Source organism: Canis lupus, chromosome 6 (assembly GCF_003254725.2).
Source record: "Canis lupus dingo isolate Sandy chromosome 6, ASM325472v2, whole genome shotgun sequence".
In the NCBI taxonomy this organism is placed as follows: domain Eukaryota; kingdom Metazoa; phylum Chordata; class Mammalia; order Carnivora; family Canidae; genus Canis; species Canis lupus.
The window spans coordinates 51433575-51450619 of NC_064248.1; the positions used below are offsets into that span (position 1 = coordinate 51433575).

The window sequence follows — 17045 nt, forward strand, 5'->3', positions numbered from 1 at the left end:
AGACGTATCATCAACTACGTTGTTCTAGTTTCTTAAAGCGTGTGAGTCTGTGGGTCAGTGTGTGCCTGTATTTTATTTCAATTGTAAGGAAGCAAAACTAAAGGAGATTACTCGGGAAGCATTGAAAATCTGTGTGGCTATTTGTGCCGTGATTCTGATACATGCCATGTATTGCTGTGTATGTATGTATGTATTATGTATATGTGTGTTTGTGTGTGTAGGTGTGTGTGTGTGGTGTGTGTGTATATGTCTCAATAATCCTGTTTAATTCAAAAGGAACGCTCCATTTACTAAATCAAAATCTATCTGTATAACGTGTTCCTTGTTTTTCTTTTAATGTTAGTTGAGATTTAAATAGGAGAGTTCAGGAGCAAATGTACACTTTGCTCATAGACTATTGCATTACTTTCCCTAAGGGCTTTTGTTTCTAGGAGTTCAAGCTGAAGAGAACCTGTCAGCTCTCTCTCTCTCTCTCTCTCTCTCTCTCTCTCTCTCTGTGTGTGTGTGTGTGTGTGTGTATGTATGTATGTTTGGTTGTAGCACCCCCAGAGAAAAGCTCCACTTTATAGCTATGTTAGGTAATGGCAGAAAATAGTGCTTATGTATTTGTTTAATTGGCATCTGTCTTTTTGTGAAAGGTGTACTTAAGAGTCATCTGAAAATACTGTAAAATAGGCTATTAACTGGGCAATGCTGCTTTTCTTTTGACTTATTTTAGACATCAGGTATTATATATTAAACAACTGTTCATAAAACCTAGAATTCATGTTGCTTTTTTCTATTTGCAACATGTCAGGAAAATGATGAGTTGGTGTGTCTGGAGAAGTAATATATTTAAAGAAAAAAAATGATAAGAGCAGGCATGAACTAAGTGCCTTAAATTGCAACCAGGTCAGTCAGATGTGAGTTGTGGTAGTGGGAGAGATTCTGTTATATAATTACTCCTTGATGAAGAGCTATTTGCACTTACATAATTTAAGGAATCATAATGTCTATTGCCATGTTTCCATATCCCCTCCCTATTCCACTCACATGGATGTACTTCCATGTATTTGAGAGTAAAGGGAAAAGCAAATAGAGAACTTTCTAATGGAGCTACATGACTTGGGTAGTGACGTTGCACTTGTCCATTTTATTTAGTGAACAATAAACCCTTATTATCAGAATATTCACTGCAGGGTCTTAAGACAAAGCTTTTCCAGTAAGAGCCATATTGATCATCAAAGAATCTCTCCCTGAAAGCCAAAATTACAGCCACTTTACAAATGAGTTTTTGTTTTGTATTTTTCCCTTAAAATAATTTTTATAAAGACAGAGCTTCAAAGGCTTTTCTGTAGAGGTGTTCACAACAACTGCACAGCAGTGCATTTATATCGTATATTAAAAAGGTGGGCTATGGAACTACACATTGTGGTACCACAAAACGATGCCTAAATCATATAAACTCTACCAGCCTGTCAACTCAGTGAGTTCTGATACTATGGAAAATGAGTTTAATTATTCTGTGCTTTGAAGCTTTTTTTTTTCTTTAAAAATCATTATGTTGTATAGCTGTAAGGCCTTCAAAGGAGAGATGCCTATTTTTGTAGATCTATAAGTATTTGATTTCAAGTAGTAAATTGAATGAGTGTTTATTTTCTGTGATCTTGGGCTTGAGAAAATGCATTTCCAAAACACACTGCTGAAAATTTCACCCATGCATGACCCTATCTTTATTTGAGCCTCACTTCTTCTTAAAGCCGTCTAGGCAAATACATTTGTAATATTTGTGTGCTTAACTATGCATGTCTCTTACAGGGCTCTCTCGCTGCCATGACACTCAATCAAAGCACCTAGAGTGGGCTGGCCGAGACCAGAGCGGGTACCGAGCAGAACAAGTACAGAGGAAGGCACTCAGAGAGCCCCAGGTAAACTAAAGGTTACTTGTCACGCCCACCCTGTGCCCAGAGAGCCTTCCCACATCCTCCTTCCTCACTGGGAAGAGAGCACTCTTCTCCTTCTGTGTTAAGTGCTTGGTTTTGTGATTTGTCTTTCAGAATTGGAAATAAAGCAGCCATTTGGATTTGGGCAGGAAGCAGCAGAGCACAGCTTTGGATCCTTCTTTAGGGAAATCGAGTTATGGATTTATGGTCCCGGTCAAGCTCAGCCCAGCCCCAGCCAGGGGCGGGCTCAGCAGCAAGAGTTCTGGTGGCGGCGGCGGCGGCGGCAGCAGCGGCAGCAGTAGCAGCGGCAGCAGCAGCTTGGTCCTCTGACTCTCTTCGGTGACGGGTATTCTTGGGTGGATAATACGGATTACGTTGTTATTGCTTAAGAATACGCGTAGTCGAGGAGAGTACCAGCGGCAGGCGGGCAGCGGCCGCCCCTCCCAGCCCACCAGCTGGCCTCTAAACGCCTGTGGTTGCCAAGGTAGCACTTTTTTGATCTTTTCCTTTCCTCGTTGTTTTCGCTCTGGGTCGCGTGTTAGTTGATTAGGAGGCACGTCCCACCAGAAAGGCTCCGCGCGCCCTGCCTCTGGTGACCGGGCTGTAGAATGGGTCCGCGCAGGGGCGCGGGGGGCGCGGCGGAGGGGCGGGGCGGGGACGGGATGGGGTCTGCTCCGCGGAGCGTGCGCCCAGTGTCGGCGTCCCCGGCCTGCTCTTCGCCTCTCCTCGCTGGGGTGTGGCTTTGGGGCGGGGGCGGGGGGGACACGGGGACCGAGAGAGTCTCTAAAGTTGGGAATGACCGAAAGGCCTTGAGCGGGGGTGGCAGCGTCGCGAGCGAGGAGCGGAGCCCGGCGGAGGGTCGCCAGGGGCTGCCTGCGCAGAAAGGGCGTGTCCGTGGGCGAAGGTGCCCCCGCGAGCCGCGGGAGCTCGTGACTTCGCGAATCGCGGCCCGGGGCGGTGCCGGAGCCCCACCCCCCGGCGGGGCCAGCGCGCAGCTAGACGGGGCGGCCGGGGCCGGGGCCGGGGCCGGGGCTGGGGCTGGGGCTGGGGCTGGGCATGGGGCTGGGGCTGGGGATGGGGCCGGGGAGGGGAGAGGAGGGGAGGGGGCGGGGGCCTCGCCGGACTTCCCCCTTGGAAGTGTGTGGCGGGTCTCCTCAGGGACCCATTACTTTCTTTTCGGATTCTCCTCGAAGGGGTGGAGAAACAGGATGGGAACCGGATTGGTTGCGGAGTGGCACAGAACTGGAACCTTCCCGAAAGTGGTTGGGGCAGGCAGTGGCTGTTCAGTCGTCCAGTTTCTTTAGGGACCCCTCTTCAGTGCTTGTCTTCCCCGCCTCTGCTTTTAGGACGATTCTCAAACACCAACAAACCCAAGGCATGTTCCCCCCCCTCCCCTCTCAGGTCTGCTGCGAAGGGACGAGAGGAAGAGCGAGCCCTTCCCTTTTTCTACTTGCAGTTGTGTTTGTCTGTTTCAAATATTAATGGACGATAAAACCGTGCGGATCTGTCCCCTCCTAGTGAAGAGCAAGCAACCACCCTCCGACCCCCTCAAGCACAGCCAGGCACCCCTGGGGACCACTGGATGTGGCAAGAGTCGAGATGCCCAAGATGGAGCTGGGAGAGACGGTGCGCGGTGCGCGAGGCGGAGGAAGGCCGCGGGGCCCGGGGCGCTGGGCGCTGGGCTCTGCCACCCGCCGGGCAGCGGCGCCTCCAAGGTGGGAGGAGGAAAATGCTGGGGACGATTCCGCACAGGCCGCCAGAAGGTTCCACCAGGGTCAGCAAGAACCTGCGGGGACTCCGAAACAGGTTTCCTCTCCGCGTGGTGCCGTTGGCGGGGCGCGGGCTGCGAAGACCCAATTCCGGGGAGGTCGAGGCTGCGGGAGAAAGCGCGCGCGCGCGGCAGCGGCAGAATGGGGAGCCCGCGGCGCCCTCCCTCGAGGCGCCCCCACGCCGGCTCGAAGCCCAGCGACGCCCCAGACGCCTCGGCTTTTCTGGAGGACGCCTCTCCCCGGGCGCGACGTGCCTGCCCCCGCGCCCAGTCCGCGCCCACGCGGGCGGCTCTGAGCCCCGGAGGGCGAGGCCCCTCGGAGCAGGCGGGCGCGCGCCCCTGCTCCCCCATCTAGAGCCCTGCGTTTCTTCCAGTACTTTGGATTCCTGGTGAGGGGTGCACGACGCCACTCCTCTCCCGCCCCCACTTCCAGTACACCGGGCCTGAGCCCACAGTTACCCTCAGGGTATCTACACGCAGAGCTTCTGCGCTCGGGGAGGGTTGCTTGCAAGGAAAATAAGTGGGGACCTTCCGAGAAGCTCCCAGGGCGAGTCCCTTTTAGGAAGAGTTGATGGTAGAAAAGAAAGCACAAATGCTACCTCTGCGCTCGACATTCTGTTACTGGCAGGAGAGTATGTAACTACTGTTCTTTGCTTCCTTGTTCCATAAATTATCCTCTTTCCCTGGGGATCCACCAGTTGGTGATTAAGGGCCTGTTATGTATTTAACAAAATTCAATATGTCTGCTGGTGGCATTGTTTTAATGGGAAAGTAGGAAAGTGGAGAGAGCTACATAATCTTGTAACTAGGTGATCTTTGGGAAGTTGGCCTCATGCTGCTGCTGGTTGACTGAATAAGTGTATAGGACTTGAAGGGCAGAAGGGGAGCTGGGGGCCTAGCTATAGGGCTGGCCAGAAATGAAAGGTAATACTCTGGCATTCCTTGAGAGAATCGAGGAAGAACTTCTCAAAATAAGCTGTTTTATTCAGTTCTTTGCCACTGGTACTTTAGCTTATGGTTGCAATTGCTTCGTAAATGAGTAATAATTGTTAGAGTTGAAGAATTGTAAATGCTACTGATGAAATCTAAAACCTGTACTTATCTCATGGTCAACAAAAAGTATTTGATTTTCTTGGTTCAAGTGGTTTAAAGACCTATCTCATTGCTTTTTTTTTTTACTTTGCAGAATTATTTTCTTATAAAAGTTTCCATTAGGTGTCAGTCTGACTGAGCTGGTTTCTATTTAAATTTCAAAAGAAAAAAAAAAACCAGTTTTTGTGTTGTTGTTGTGGTTGTTTTCTTTTTTAACTAGATTGGGCCTTTTTACGTAAGGGGGTGGGGAGAACCCAAAACTTTATTGAATTGAAATTGTTGTAGTTGTTTTATCCTAGGCGACTTGTTTTCCTCAGAAAATAGAATTTTAAATTATATCACTACTAGCCCGTTATCACTTTTGCCCTGTCAGTATTCATAGACCACGATTAAAGAAGTATGAAATGATAATGTGTGTTTTTCATGTCTTCCAAGTGATTTTAAGGAATTATAATAGTTGGATTGTTTTTACTTGATGTCCAAACACTAGAAGGATATGGATCCTTTTTCTAAAATGCGGTCTGCTTTCCAAAAATGATAGAATTTCTACCTGAGAAAGGCATATGGATACAGCTTAGACTGTTCTTTGACAGTAATACTTAGAGCACAGTGGAGGAGAGGGAGAAAACTTATGAAAATTCTCTTTTTTACTACTATTTTTACTTTAGTTGTGTCCACCTAAGTACTCAAATGCTGTGAACACAATTCATGGCTCATAGATGGAAGATTTTAGGATTCCCATTGAGATTTATGTAATGTCTATGAACAGCCACATTTATACTGTGATATTCATTAGTAGCTATGAGAAACATCTTGGTTGATTGTTTACTACAGAGTCTCAGGTAAGGAGTTTGATGGAAACTGTGTTTTGCAAAGAATTCACTGATTTCATTCTTTATGTCTTCGAATTGTGTTCTGCTATTTTTGCTTGAATAGAATTGCAGGGAGTGGTGGTATTCATGGTTAGAGATCCACTGAGGATCATAACAACCTCTATGTCAACCTCTATGTCTACATAAAAACTGTATATATTAGACAGATGATTCTGACTGAGTACATTTTTAAATAAATAATCATGTCCTGGAGCCAGGATTTCTCCCCAAGTCCACTGCTTGCTTTAGAATGATGTGATTCTTGTTCTCATATCAGTACCAATCTAGAACCAGAAGAGAACTGTCAATGAATGTCTAGGTAGAGGAGAGCAATGATAAAGTAACATTTTGATGGATAGAAAATTCCATAAACCATATAATCATTTTTCCTATTATACTGCACATCAGTAATGGTAAATTTTCAAATATAAAAATAGACTTTTTGTAGGTGGAGGTGCTGAATATACTGAGGAATATTTTGTGTTTTTACATAGGACATAGGAAAAGTTCTTAGGCTCTAGAGGACCATGGGACAGGGTTTAAGGATATAGTATGAAACCATCACGATTTTCCACCAACTTTTCAATAATGTACAGTTTTAGCTATCGTTATATGATAGGAACGACGGAATGATGTCAGAAAGTAGTGTAATCTACGTGTTTGACCTATTGTTTGAAAGCAAGTTTATTTTGGTTATAAACATTTTTAACAAAAAAAAATAACAGAATACGTCAAAACTTTTATTACTGTATTTAGCTATTACATTCCATTATCAGTAGTTATATATCTACAGACACAAATGCTAAATAGGTTTTTTTAAGTTTTTAATTTTTAAAAAAATTTTTGAGATTTTTTTCCCTTGATACCTATTGTAAATGACTTACAATTCTTAAGTTTCAATCTACAAAATACTCTGTGTGAATGTGTAAGCTTTTTAACTAAGGAAACATTGCAACTCATCCAAACAGCTATCAGCTAAAAGCCATCTTGTGAATTCTGAGTTTCTTGAAACGTGTTTAGAACCTAGTGAGGTGGTGCTTGTTGTGTGCTGCTTAAAAAGAGTTGTATCTCTGATATTTGTATTATTGTCCAGATTACAAATGTGTGACTACCCAAATCTTTTGAGTTCTGAGACAATCTGATCTTTGAAATCAACAAAAAGTATTTTGCTAGCTATATAAGAGCAAAGACAATTTTCATTTGCTGTATTTGTGGAAATGCCCTTTGAGGCTGTGTTATGGCACACTGTCTGCAAATTTACATACATGCCACCTAAACTGGAACCAAAAGTTAAAACAAAACAAAACAACTAAGGATAAATTATAAACCTTAAAACATTCAAATAATGATTTTTAAATAAGGTTTACTGTATTTATTTTATTAGCTTTAAATCAATATTGAATCTCAATTAAATTTCAAACTGAAAAACACATATATTGCTGTAATCTATTTGCTAATACTATGTCCTTGCTTAAAATACAGTTTATATCATAATACACTTTTTTCTTGACAAATTATACTTCAATAATGGCATATTTGTGGAATTTGAAAATGGTGTCTATTTTTAAAACTGAATAAAATATGTGCTCTCAAGAGATACTTTCTAAAAAAATCTTTTTGTAACAGTGAAACAGTGATACAACTTAATTGGAAAATTGATGTTCTTGCCATTTTGCTTTCTTAATTTATGCCCAACACATAAAATTGTTTGAAGTCTATTTTTATCTTTGTAAACATAATGTGGCCAATTTCACGGATTGGTTCAAACAAGTCCCAAGATAAAGTAAGGTTACTTATTTAAGATAGTTTCTGTATATCTATCAAACACTCCATTCATTTTTGGACTTTAGGAAAAGTGAATGAATGAATGTCATAACTGATATTCTATCACAAGCATGCATGCAAAAATATTATCCTTTGTAACAGCAATATATTAGGGTAAGGCATAAGTATTCTGGATTGTTTTTTATGCATAATCAAAGGAGAATTAAATTTAATAATGAGTTACTTTACGTGTCCAGTTTCATGCACAATTTGTTTTCATAACTTTTTTTTAAACATGCTTTAGAGGTTTTCACAGAGACAAAGCAAATTAGAGAATTGAGGCAGTTATATGGAAAAACTTCAAATCTCATTTTTTCCTCAATTATAGAATACTTAAGGTAAAAAGAACTTTGGAATAAAAGCTAGAAAATCTGATTTTATGTACAGGTTCAGCTGTAAACTATGACAACGGACTAACCACAGAACCTGCCTGGCCCTCAGTGTCTCATCCACAACAGGGAGGGATAGATTTATATTTTCTTAAAGCCCTTTTACCTCCTATGTATTCCGTTTCAAAGGAAGCCTTATTTGGGGGTGGGGAGACGCTGAATTCTTCTCTTCATTTTATGTAAAGATGATGTGCAAATCAATACCACAACTAAGAAAGCAGCTTTAAAAAAGACAAATCTTTCAAATATTCACCAACATATTTTAGCTTGATATCAAATTGGAAACTGGTCTTCAAGATTTTTACTTAAATTTTTAAAACATGAAATACATGGAAACATTTTATTGCTTCTTTGCCAGTCAGTTTTTATTTGAAGTTTTAGAAGGAAAGAGAAGCCCCAAAGAATGACTTACAGATTCATCCTAGTGTGTTTTTGTGGGAATGCATGTATGTCTCTATGTGTGTAATGTATCTGAAGCTCCACCAACCATGGATCCGCCTCAGGAACTTTTCAGCCTCAAAAGACCAAATCACAAATAACTCTTTTCAAAGTCAATGTATGCAGTGGATGAAGAATAAACACTGGGCCTTTTAAAATGTTTATTCTGTGTGCAAATGTTTATGCTATTAAATTTAATTACAATTAAATTTAGAAGTGTGAGGAAATTACTATTTTTTTTCATTCTTTTGAAAAGAGAATGACTGCTATCTGTCTGGCATATTTAATTCTGAAATAGCATAGCAGTGATATAGCCTTTTAAAATACCTGGTCCAGTGTCTGGCAGAAAGAAAGGTGTTCAAAAATATTTATCAATTTAGTAAAACCAATTATATTCTTTCAACCATGCTTATACTGGATTTTACACATTATCTCCCATAGTTAATGTTCTTTTAAAAGTAACTATTACATAAAATGGCTGTTGAACTGCATATATCTAAGTTTAATTTAATGTTAATATAAATTGTAATTCTTAAATTTGTGTACGGATTATGCAGTTATTCTTTGTTCATATAGAACAAAGAATGATTTTTCTCTGATTTTCAGATATAACTCCTAAATAGTTGAGGAATCTATGAAAACATTTTTTTAAAGTGGTATTCGTTTTGGAACTATGAGTAACTTTAATCTGGAGTTATTTCATTCCACGTGAATTTGGATGTAAATATGTTACTTAATATATTTTATTTAATATTAGATGTATAAATACTTGTAAGAATTCATAAATTTTAAACAAATAATCAATTGAAATTTGTGTTATCTAATATAATGATTACAATGATAGATATATTTTCAATGATAAGGATTGTACAATTTTTTTTTTCAATTCTCATTAGCAAAGCAAATTTAAGTTACAAGCAAAATTATAGTTTTATTTGAAAGGTGTGACTCTCTTGGATGTTCCATGTATAGAAAGTACAAGTTGACCTTTTAACCACAAAATAATATGCCCATTCTCTAAAAAATTAAAATAACATGGTTTGTCGCTGTAGCTTTATTCAGAGAATTTACATAATGTTTCATACACAGTTAATGATGGATAGATATGCCACATTACGTCCATTTGAGACTTTGAGAATAGGTTCAATACAAATTCTATAGAGTTTTCAAAAGCATTTGACTTGAAGTAGATTTCTAATGGAAGGAATGTAAAATCTGGAAACCATTTACTTATGTTGTTATTAAACTATCTCATATTCCTTTCTGTTGCTGGATGTGTTTGTCCAAAACAACTTTGGAAGTGTTTAATACTAGCTATTAGGACAGAGTCAAAATATGAGGATTCTTTGCCCTGAAGAAAACAGATTTTTGTTAGTTGTGGCTGCTATATTAAAAATCGGGGTTGATGCTAAATTTTTGAGACAGTTTCACATTTAGATCTGACAATTTGTGCAGATAACAATTGAATTTGACAAGAGACAAGAGACAATGATAGCAAGTAACAATATTAAGGATGTGGACTGTAGAGAAGATTGTGCGGTTTTGGTGACGTGTTAAACAATAATGAAATTATTGGTGGCTATTTTATTGGCAGATCTAGTAGCTTGTGATGGGAAGTTGACAATATTGACTTTATATATATGTATCTATATAATAGGAATTCTTTCATAGTATTCAAAAGTTCTTGCTTTTATTTAGATCAAAAGTCATGCTCTGGTATAGAGCTGTGTGAATCAATTTAAATAGAAATAGTGTCTGTATCAAATAGGCCTAATTTATAGGTAGAAAATTGAGAAAGGCATGGAATCTGGATGTTTCATGTCAAAGAAAAGATCATCAGTCTTGAAAAGACAAACTTATGGAAAATTAAGCCTAAGGGACACATAGTTTAAAAGAGAGAGGCTTTTGATCCTTTTTTTTCCTATGGAAAAGATATATGTTATATTTGAAACCATGCTTTAGAAATAAAGTAACCTTAGGGAATTTATTTAAGACTGTATTAGCACTATTTCTCAGTATGAAATACAGAGTTCACTTTTTCTTGCTCATTGCTGTTGGTTTACATTTTAGGGATGAGGGCTATTTGTAAATTAACCATGGTAAAGATATAGGAGATTGACACGCTTGTTCTTCTCTGGCTTGTTTGTGTTTCCAAAGACACAGCATTTCCACTTGATCATTTGTTTTCTTTTGATAGAATTATTTTCCAGTCTATTATCCACATAGAATACAAAATTTCGTGAGTCTTAGATAAGCCCATAGTAAATTCAGATGATATTTAGTTGTCATGATAATTTTCTATCTCAGATCTAGTTATTTGGTATATGGTTCAACATCCATGTTTTATACATGATATTTTCACAACAAAGAGAATCTAAGTAACTTCCCGATGGATACCCAAATAATATTTGGAACCCATTTTCTAAGTCGTCTTTGGGGTTTTCTTTCTCCTACATCACACTAAAACTTCAATATTGAAGTTTTTCTTGCAACTCTGCTCTTCCTGGTATCTGGCAATAATTCTCATATTCTTTATACTAGTCAGTGATTCATCTGATTTAACCTTTTTCAAGCTTAAATATTATATATACAGATGTGAATATGTCACTAGATTCCAAGGGTCTATACTGTACTTATTCTTATGGTTTTTTTCCCCAAAATCTAGGAAGCTTTTATAGGCCAAATTAATATTAATGTAGAAACAAATGGAAATCACAATTAAAAAGGAATAGCTTAATCTTTTACTCAAGTTGCAAATATTTTAGTAAAACAAAGAAAAATTAAATCTCAATTAAATCAAATCAATTTAATAAGCTTCCAAATGAAAGTATTGGCTCCTAGGTTGGAATGACAAATATTTGTCATGAGGTATATTCAATGGAGAATTAAAAATAAGGTTAGCAAATGCTGACCCAATGATATTCTCAAATCAAAGAACATAAATAAGGTACATTTTAATATATAAACGATATTTGTATTTGCTCTCTTTTATTCCATTTTTAAACATTCAAGGCTATCTTGTTGAATAAAGAAAGATTGTTGGCTTAGAGCAAAATCAAAAAATTCTCAATTTTACTAAATCCTTGTCCATTGCTGTTGTGCTATTTATGCAAATTGTATGGTAGTCATCTACTGATACATCTGGGTACCTATGGTGTTAACCAGTTAGGAGGCCGAGAGGGTGACTTTTTGCTGTGGTCTCCTAACTTATCAATCAAAGAAATGTACATATTATACTTGAAGGATGAGTGCTCCCAAATCAGGCTGTATCACAGCAATAAGAGTTCACTTGAAAAACTGGTATAAGTAACTATCATTGTTTTAAAATTCACCAAGATACAAAGATATCTTCTGACATTTTGCTTCTTATCAGAAGATTTTCCTTTTTCATTAACCATAAACTATAATCATAAGTAATTATATCCACTATTTTCCTCAATTTTCAAAAACAAAATGTAGATATAACTGTGAGACAGAAATGAGAGGCTAGAGGAAAGAGAGAGGTAGAGAGAAGGAAAGAGAGAGGGACACGGAGAGGGGTCTTCTGATCTACTTTGGTACTCGATTGAAGGTAATATAGTAGTTAAAATTGACTCTGAGAAGCAATATTTAAAATAATCAACACTTTGTCCAAGGAAAGATGTTTTATGGATTCATATAATTTGGTCAAGAACAGAAGGCTTTGCAATTTGTAAAGGATAGATTTTAATCCTCAAACCAGCTAATTAAGTTTCTTTTGTACAACATACAGTTTTAAGTTAACAGTAATTAATATAGCCAGCTTGGAACCTCAGGAAGCTAAAGCCAGCAAGTGCTTTTTGGTTCACTCGAGAGGATGCGGTTTGATTGCTGGCGCCAGTAAACAGGTTGGGAATTGTCAACATTGTAATTAGCAGCAAGTTTCTGGATTCTCAGCCTGCCAGACTAGTGGGCTGATGCTTGGAGCAGTTGCCCCAGGGGGGAGAGGGAAAAACAAAGGAAGGGAATTTGAGCAACCTTGCAATGCTCTGCCAGCATATGCCACTGGACCAGTGTTTTTCTTGGCAAAGGTCTATTTTAAGACATCTAGCAGTGGTTTCCACAAAATATGAAACTCACCATAGCAACCAAAATGGCAAGCGTCTCAAAGAACCTTTCCTTGATTGGATATCAGATCAAACAGTGTTCAGAGCTATATAGCCTTATGGGCAGTATGTGCTTTACTCTGCACAATGTGGTTATTAACAGCATGATTAAAAGGGTTAAAATCTGTTTTGGCAGCGATCCTGAAATACTCTGCCGAAAAGAATAAGGTTATGCAAACCTTATTAACCCTTCGTGTAGTACAAATAGAAAGGAAATGTCAACTTTAGTACCACCAAGAATCCAATCTTCAGTACTTAAGTGATCATTTAAATGCCGTTTCCTTAATTCAAAGCCATGGGATTGTTGTGGAGAAAGTTTGTCATAAAATCCAAACAGTATTTGCAGTGCTTCTAAGACTAAGGATTAATAAAGTTTACAGGTAATTTATAACCCAACTGAACAAAACTTAGGCTAGCTTTCGGAATCACTTGATAAAGGTTCGTGTGTGTGTGTGTGTGTGTGTGTGTGTGTGTGTGTGTGTAAAATTTCACTGATCTTATAGCAGAATATGACCTGAAATAAATTATATATATACTCTGAGTAGTTATAGGATAAGTACTAAATCCACCTACCTTGTGGCAAAAGCATAATAACAAATGCTTTTACTTTTTTCTTTAAAGCAGCTCTGCAGTAAATTAATTTTCCCTTCCACTTGAAAAAGGTCAAGGTTGCTGAGCATTGCTAAAATACACATATTAATTTCTCCCAAATAAAAAAGCTTGGAATCATATGGGGGATATTTTTACTGTCATTTTTACCTTTGCCAAAATATGGGGAGGAGGCTTCAAAGAGATAAATAGGATGCAGAAGCAAACAAAATAGCCTTCTTTACTGTAAAAAAAAAAAAAAAAAAAAAAAAGCATTCTTAAATGGATCAACCTGCTATATTAAGCAATTGCCATATGTGGCCATTTCTGCCGGTGGATTATCAAAAGTACCCAAGAAATGGCTGTGTAGATTTGGCACCCAGGTGTCTGGTGTTGCATTTAGCGGACTCTTTTGTGGGGAGAAGGATTACTCATATTTGTTGGAGAGAGTGCAGCTCTCTAATCCTCCTCCACAACAGAATCCTTGTTGGAGTGAACTAGCAACACGATTCTTATCCACTCTCCTCTAGACTCTGAGGAATTCTCCACAATTATTTATTATTTTCAGTGGAATTAGATGCCTACAGGTGGCCTCATAATGTGCCTCCAGGCATACAACCTGCTGTAAATTTTTAAGTTACATTAACTCAGCAGTATGTTGTCTTATAACAACAGTTCATTCAGTTTATGAGGAAAGGGAGAAGGAAGTAGAAAGGCAGTCTTTCGTGTTAAGCATCATTACAGTTCTGTTCCACCCTGTTCTTTCTTTGACGTTAGTAAAGGATATTTTCCAGAAGCAGCGCTGCTGGCTTGTTAGTGTGGGCTGCGCATCTTTATAGAATCAGATGGGGTTGTGGGGAGACACAGCCAGCAGGCCTCAGTATAGTGTCTCAGGGACTGGTATAGTGGGTGTCAATTAAAAACAGATGCAGAGCAGTACTTTTCTTTTTCTTTTCTTCTTCTTCTTTTTCAAGGCCTTAAATGACTTCTGTTATTAAAGTGTTTTGTCTTTAGTGGTTTTTCATATTGTGTTAGAAAAAATTAGTTCAGCTCTATCAAGACATTTGGGTTTATCAGGTCTTTCTGCAATTTCTCCCCTACCACACATCCTATATGCTATAATTGTTTTTCTTGGCTTTTTAGGTTACCGTAAGTCAGTGAGAGAAGGAGGGAACTCCATAACTTTTTTGTCGTTGGGTTTCATGCTCATCCTGTCTTTCTAATGACACAATTGTCATTCAATGTATGCAGCTAATTAGCCCTGTATATTTTGGGGTACAATTCTCAGAACTGATGAAAAACCAAAGATAATATCTGAGTTCATATACTTGAGGGAGAGAAATTAGATTAACATTTTAGTGGGCAATACACAGGCCTATTTAAACCTCAGAAGTCCTAGTACTAGGTTATAAAGCCCCTTTTCACAATCATAAACAGAACAAAATCTGGTTGCTACCATTCTGGCCTCATTAAACTGTAGCTTATACTACAAGTAACGATGATGTGCACATTTTAAGTATATATTTTATGTGCACAAAGTCATATCTACGTTATTAAAAGCAAAAACTTTTTCAAATATAGAAACTTGTTTTTATTTTAAAGCCTGTAGCAGAGGCATGGGCAAAATTAGTAACCTAAAGTCAATCCAACACTAACCGAGTTACCTACCTCAGTGCAAGGATATTTAGACCATTCCACCTTTCATTTTATAGCATCTGATGAACGTGCTGAGATCAAGCAGCTTCTATATTCAAGAGCTAGGACGTCTTTCAGAATAAATCAATGAATATATATTATGCATGTGGTATTCAGGTCTCCCAACATTTTTTAAGCACCAACTATGTACCTGGAATTCTTCTAAATGTTGGAGTTTTATTGCCCTGAAAGCATTTGCATCCTATAGAACAGGTCACAATCCAGGCTCTTACGAGGTCTGTGGGGGAATTCAAAAGAATGTAAAGCAATATCCTCCTTTCAAATAACATACTAGATCGGGGTTAATAGAGCAAATATTAAATAGTGTAAAAGCGAATGTTGCTACAGACCATTACTATTGTCTCGTTCACAAAAAGATACAGATCACCAATAAAATAATAAAGTCCTCTGTAGCGATGTATTTACTCTTTTTTTTCCTCCTTAAAGTATAGACAAAAAAAAAAAGTATAGACAATCTTTTACAACCTAATAGATCAAGGAAGCACTCAACAGGAAAAGAATAAAATACACATATTTTCATCTTAAAGCAAGTTACTCTATTACTATTCCTAAGTCATTGTAACACGTTTATAATTACACAAAGGTGTATTATCCCAGCAAAAATTGTTAGTGTATCTATGGTTATCATAAAATTTATTTTAGTAACTGTAAAATGATACTGAATGCATCTAATTCTCAAATCCATTAATAATAATAGGTTCCAGAGTCAATAAATGTCTTTGAGAACATGATGATAGCTTTATCAAAGAAAGTGCTAAAAGTACTGTCCTACAGCTCAGATCAGTGATTGTCAAAATGTGGTTTCTGAGCGATAGCCTCAGCATCACCTGGGAACTTGCTAGAAATGCAGATTCTCAGATGGCATCACAGGTTCACCAAATCTAAAACTCTGGAGGTGGGGCTCCTAATCTGTGTTTTAACAAGCCTGATTCTGATGCCTGCTAGGCTTTGAGAACCTGCTTTCTATTGATTAAAAAAATATCGCAAAATCAGGTTCTGATTTTTAATACAGATCTAAATCACTGAGATTCTGTTGTAGATTGATAGTAATGACTTATTATTAATTTTAGCAGATATTTTAAATTAAAATTCAGGACTTTACCTCACTGGCAAATTCTATAGCATTTGGAAAACATTTTAAACTCCCAAATATTCCACTTGGAGTTCTATTTATACAGAACTTACATAGTACTCTTAGTATTATGTAATACTCTTAATAGTACTCTATTACTAATAGCTTTATAATTATGAAAATATATATTGAACTTTCTTAGAACTTAAATTCTTCTTTTGATTTAAATTATTATTATTGCATTGGTATTATTATTATGTGGCATTATTATTATCATGTAGTGATATTATTATTATTATGATAATTCCAATAACTGCCCAAATTTTACTCCGGTATTAAATTATGTCCTAGTTTAGAAGCAAGGACAAACAGCTTCTGTTTATAAAAGACATAAAACAAGAACTTTATGTCGTGTGTGTGTGTGTGTGTGTGTGTGTGTGTGTGTGGTGTTTGTCCCATGGATCATCATTAAAATCTTCTCATTCATCTATGACACAAGGAATTCTTAAATTCTCATGTAAAGGAATGTCCTGACCAAATCCTTTGAGCATTTACAAAGTGTTCCAGTAACATACTAGTATAAAATAAATTTCCTAAATGTGTGTACTAGAACTATATTTGATGAAAATTTGCTCATAACTTTGTTATAGAATGGTAAAAATGAATGCTATTGGTTAAACAATTAGATTATATCCATTCTCATTATGTCAAGTGAAGACTGTTTTATAGAGTTGTAATATGTTCTTAGTTTGTCAGACCACAGCTTTCTATTCAAGCTTTCATGGAATTGAAAGAAATTCAAAGGCTAACATGTTTAAAATGCAGCTCTAAAGGGCAGCAAATTGCTTCTTGTTTATGCTTTAATTTCAAATTTAAAAAAGATGACTATTAAAGCATATCACTCTGGATTGTAAGGGCTAGAATAGTCCTCCAATCCATAAAAACTGACTTTAGTATTTAACACAGAAAGTAATCTTAACTACCTTCGATTTACTGTTAAAGTAACTGATTGACAACATAACCAGGATTTTTCTCAGTCTAAAGCCTCCTTTCCATTAATGAGTCACTTGATTATGTACTTGCTTGCTTATGTCAAAGTGTAAATTTAGTCACATACATTATAGGATGTCAGAATATATAATGCAATATTAATAATAATAATATTTCTTAGTAAAAAACAACTTTTACTAATATGTAAAGAGAGAAGGTGATGATGGCCTGAGTATTAAAAAATTTCTTG

The 17045-nt window shown here is 37.7% G+C and overlaps 1 protein-coding gene across 1 annotated transcript; it reads left to right on the forward strand.

Moving 5' to 3' along the window:
* Positions 1-2252: 2252 nt before the first annotated feature.
* Positions 2253-8514, forward strand: LOC112640798 (protein SPT2 homolog). Its single transcript, XM_025417537.3, has 2 exons — positions 2253-2406; positions 3324-8514. The coding sequence occupies exon 2, from the start codon at positions 3404-3406 to the stop codon at positions 4043-4045; it is 642 nt and encodes a 213-aa protein (XP_025273322.1). The 5' UTR covers positions 2253-2406; positions 3324-3403; the 3' UTR covers positions 4046-8514.
* The last annotated feature ends 8531 nt before the right edge of the window (positions 8515-17045 follow it).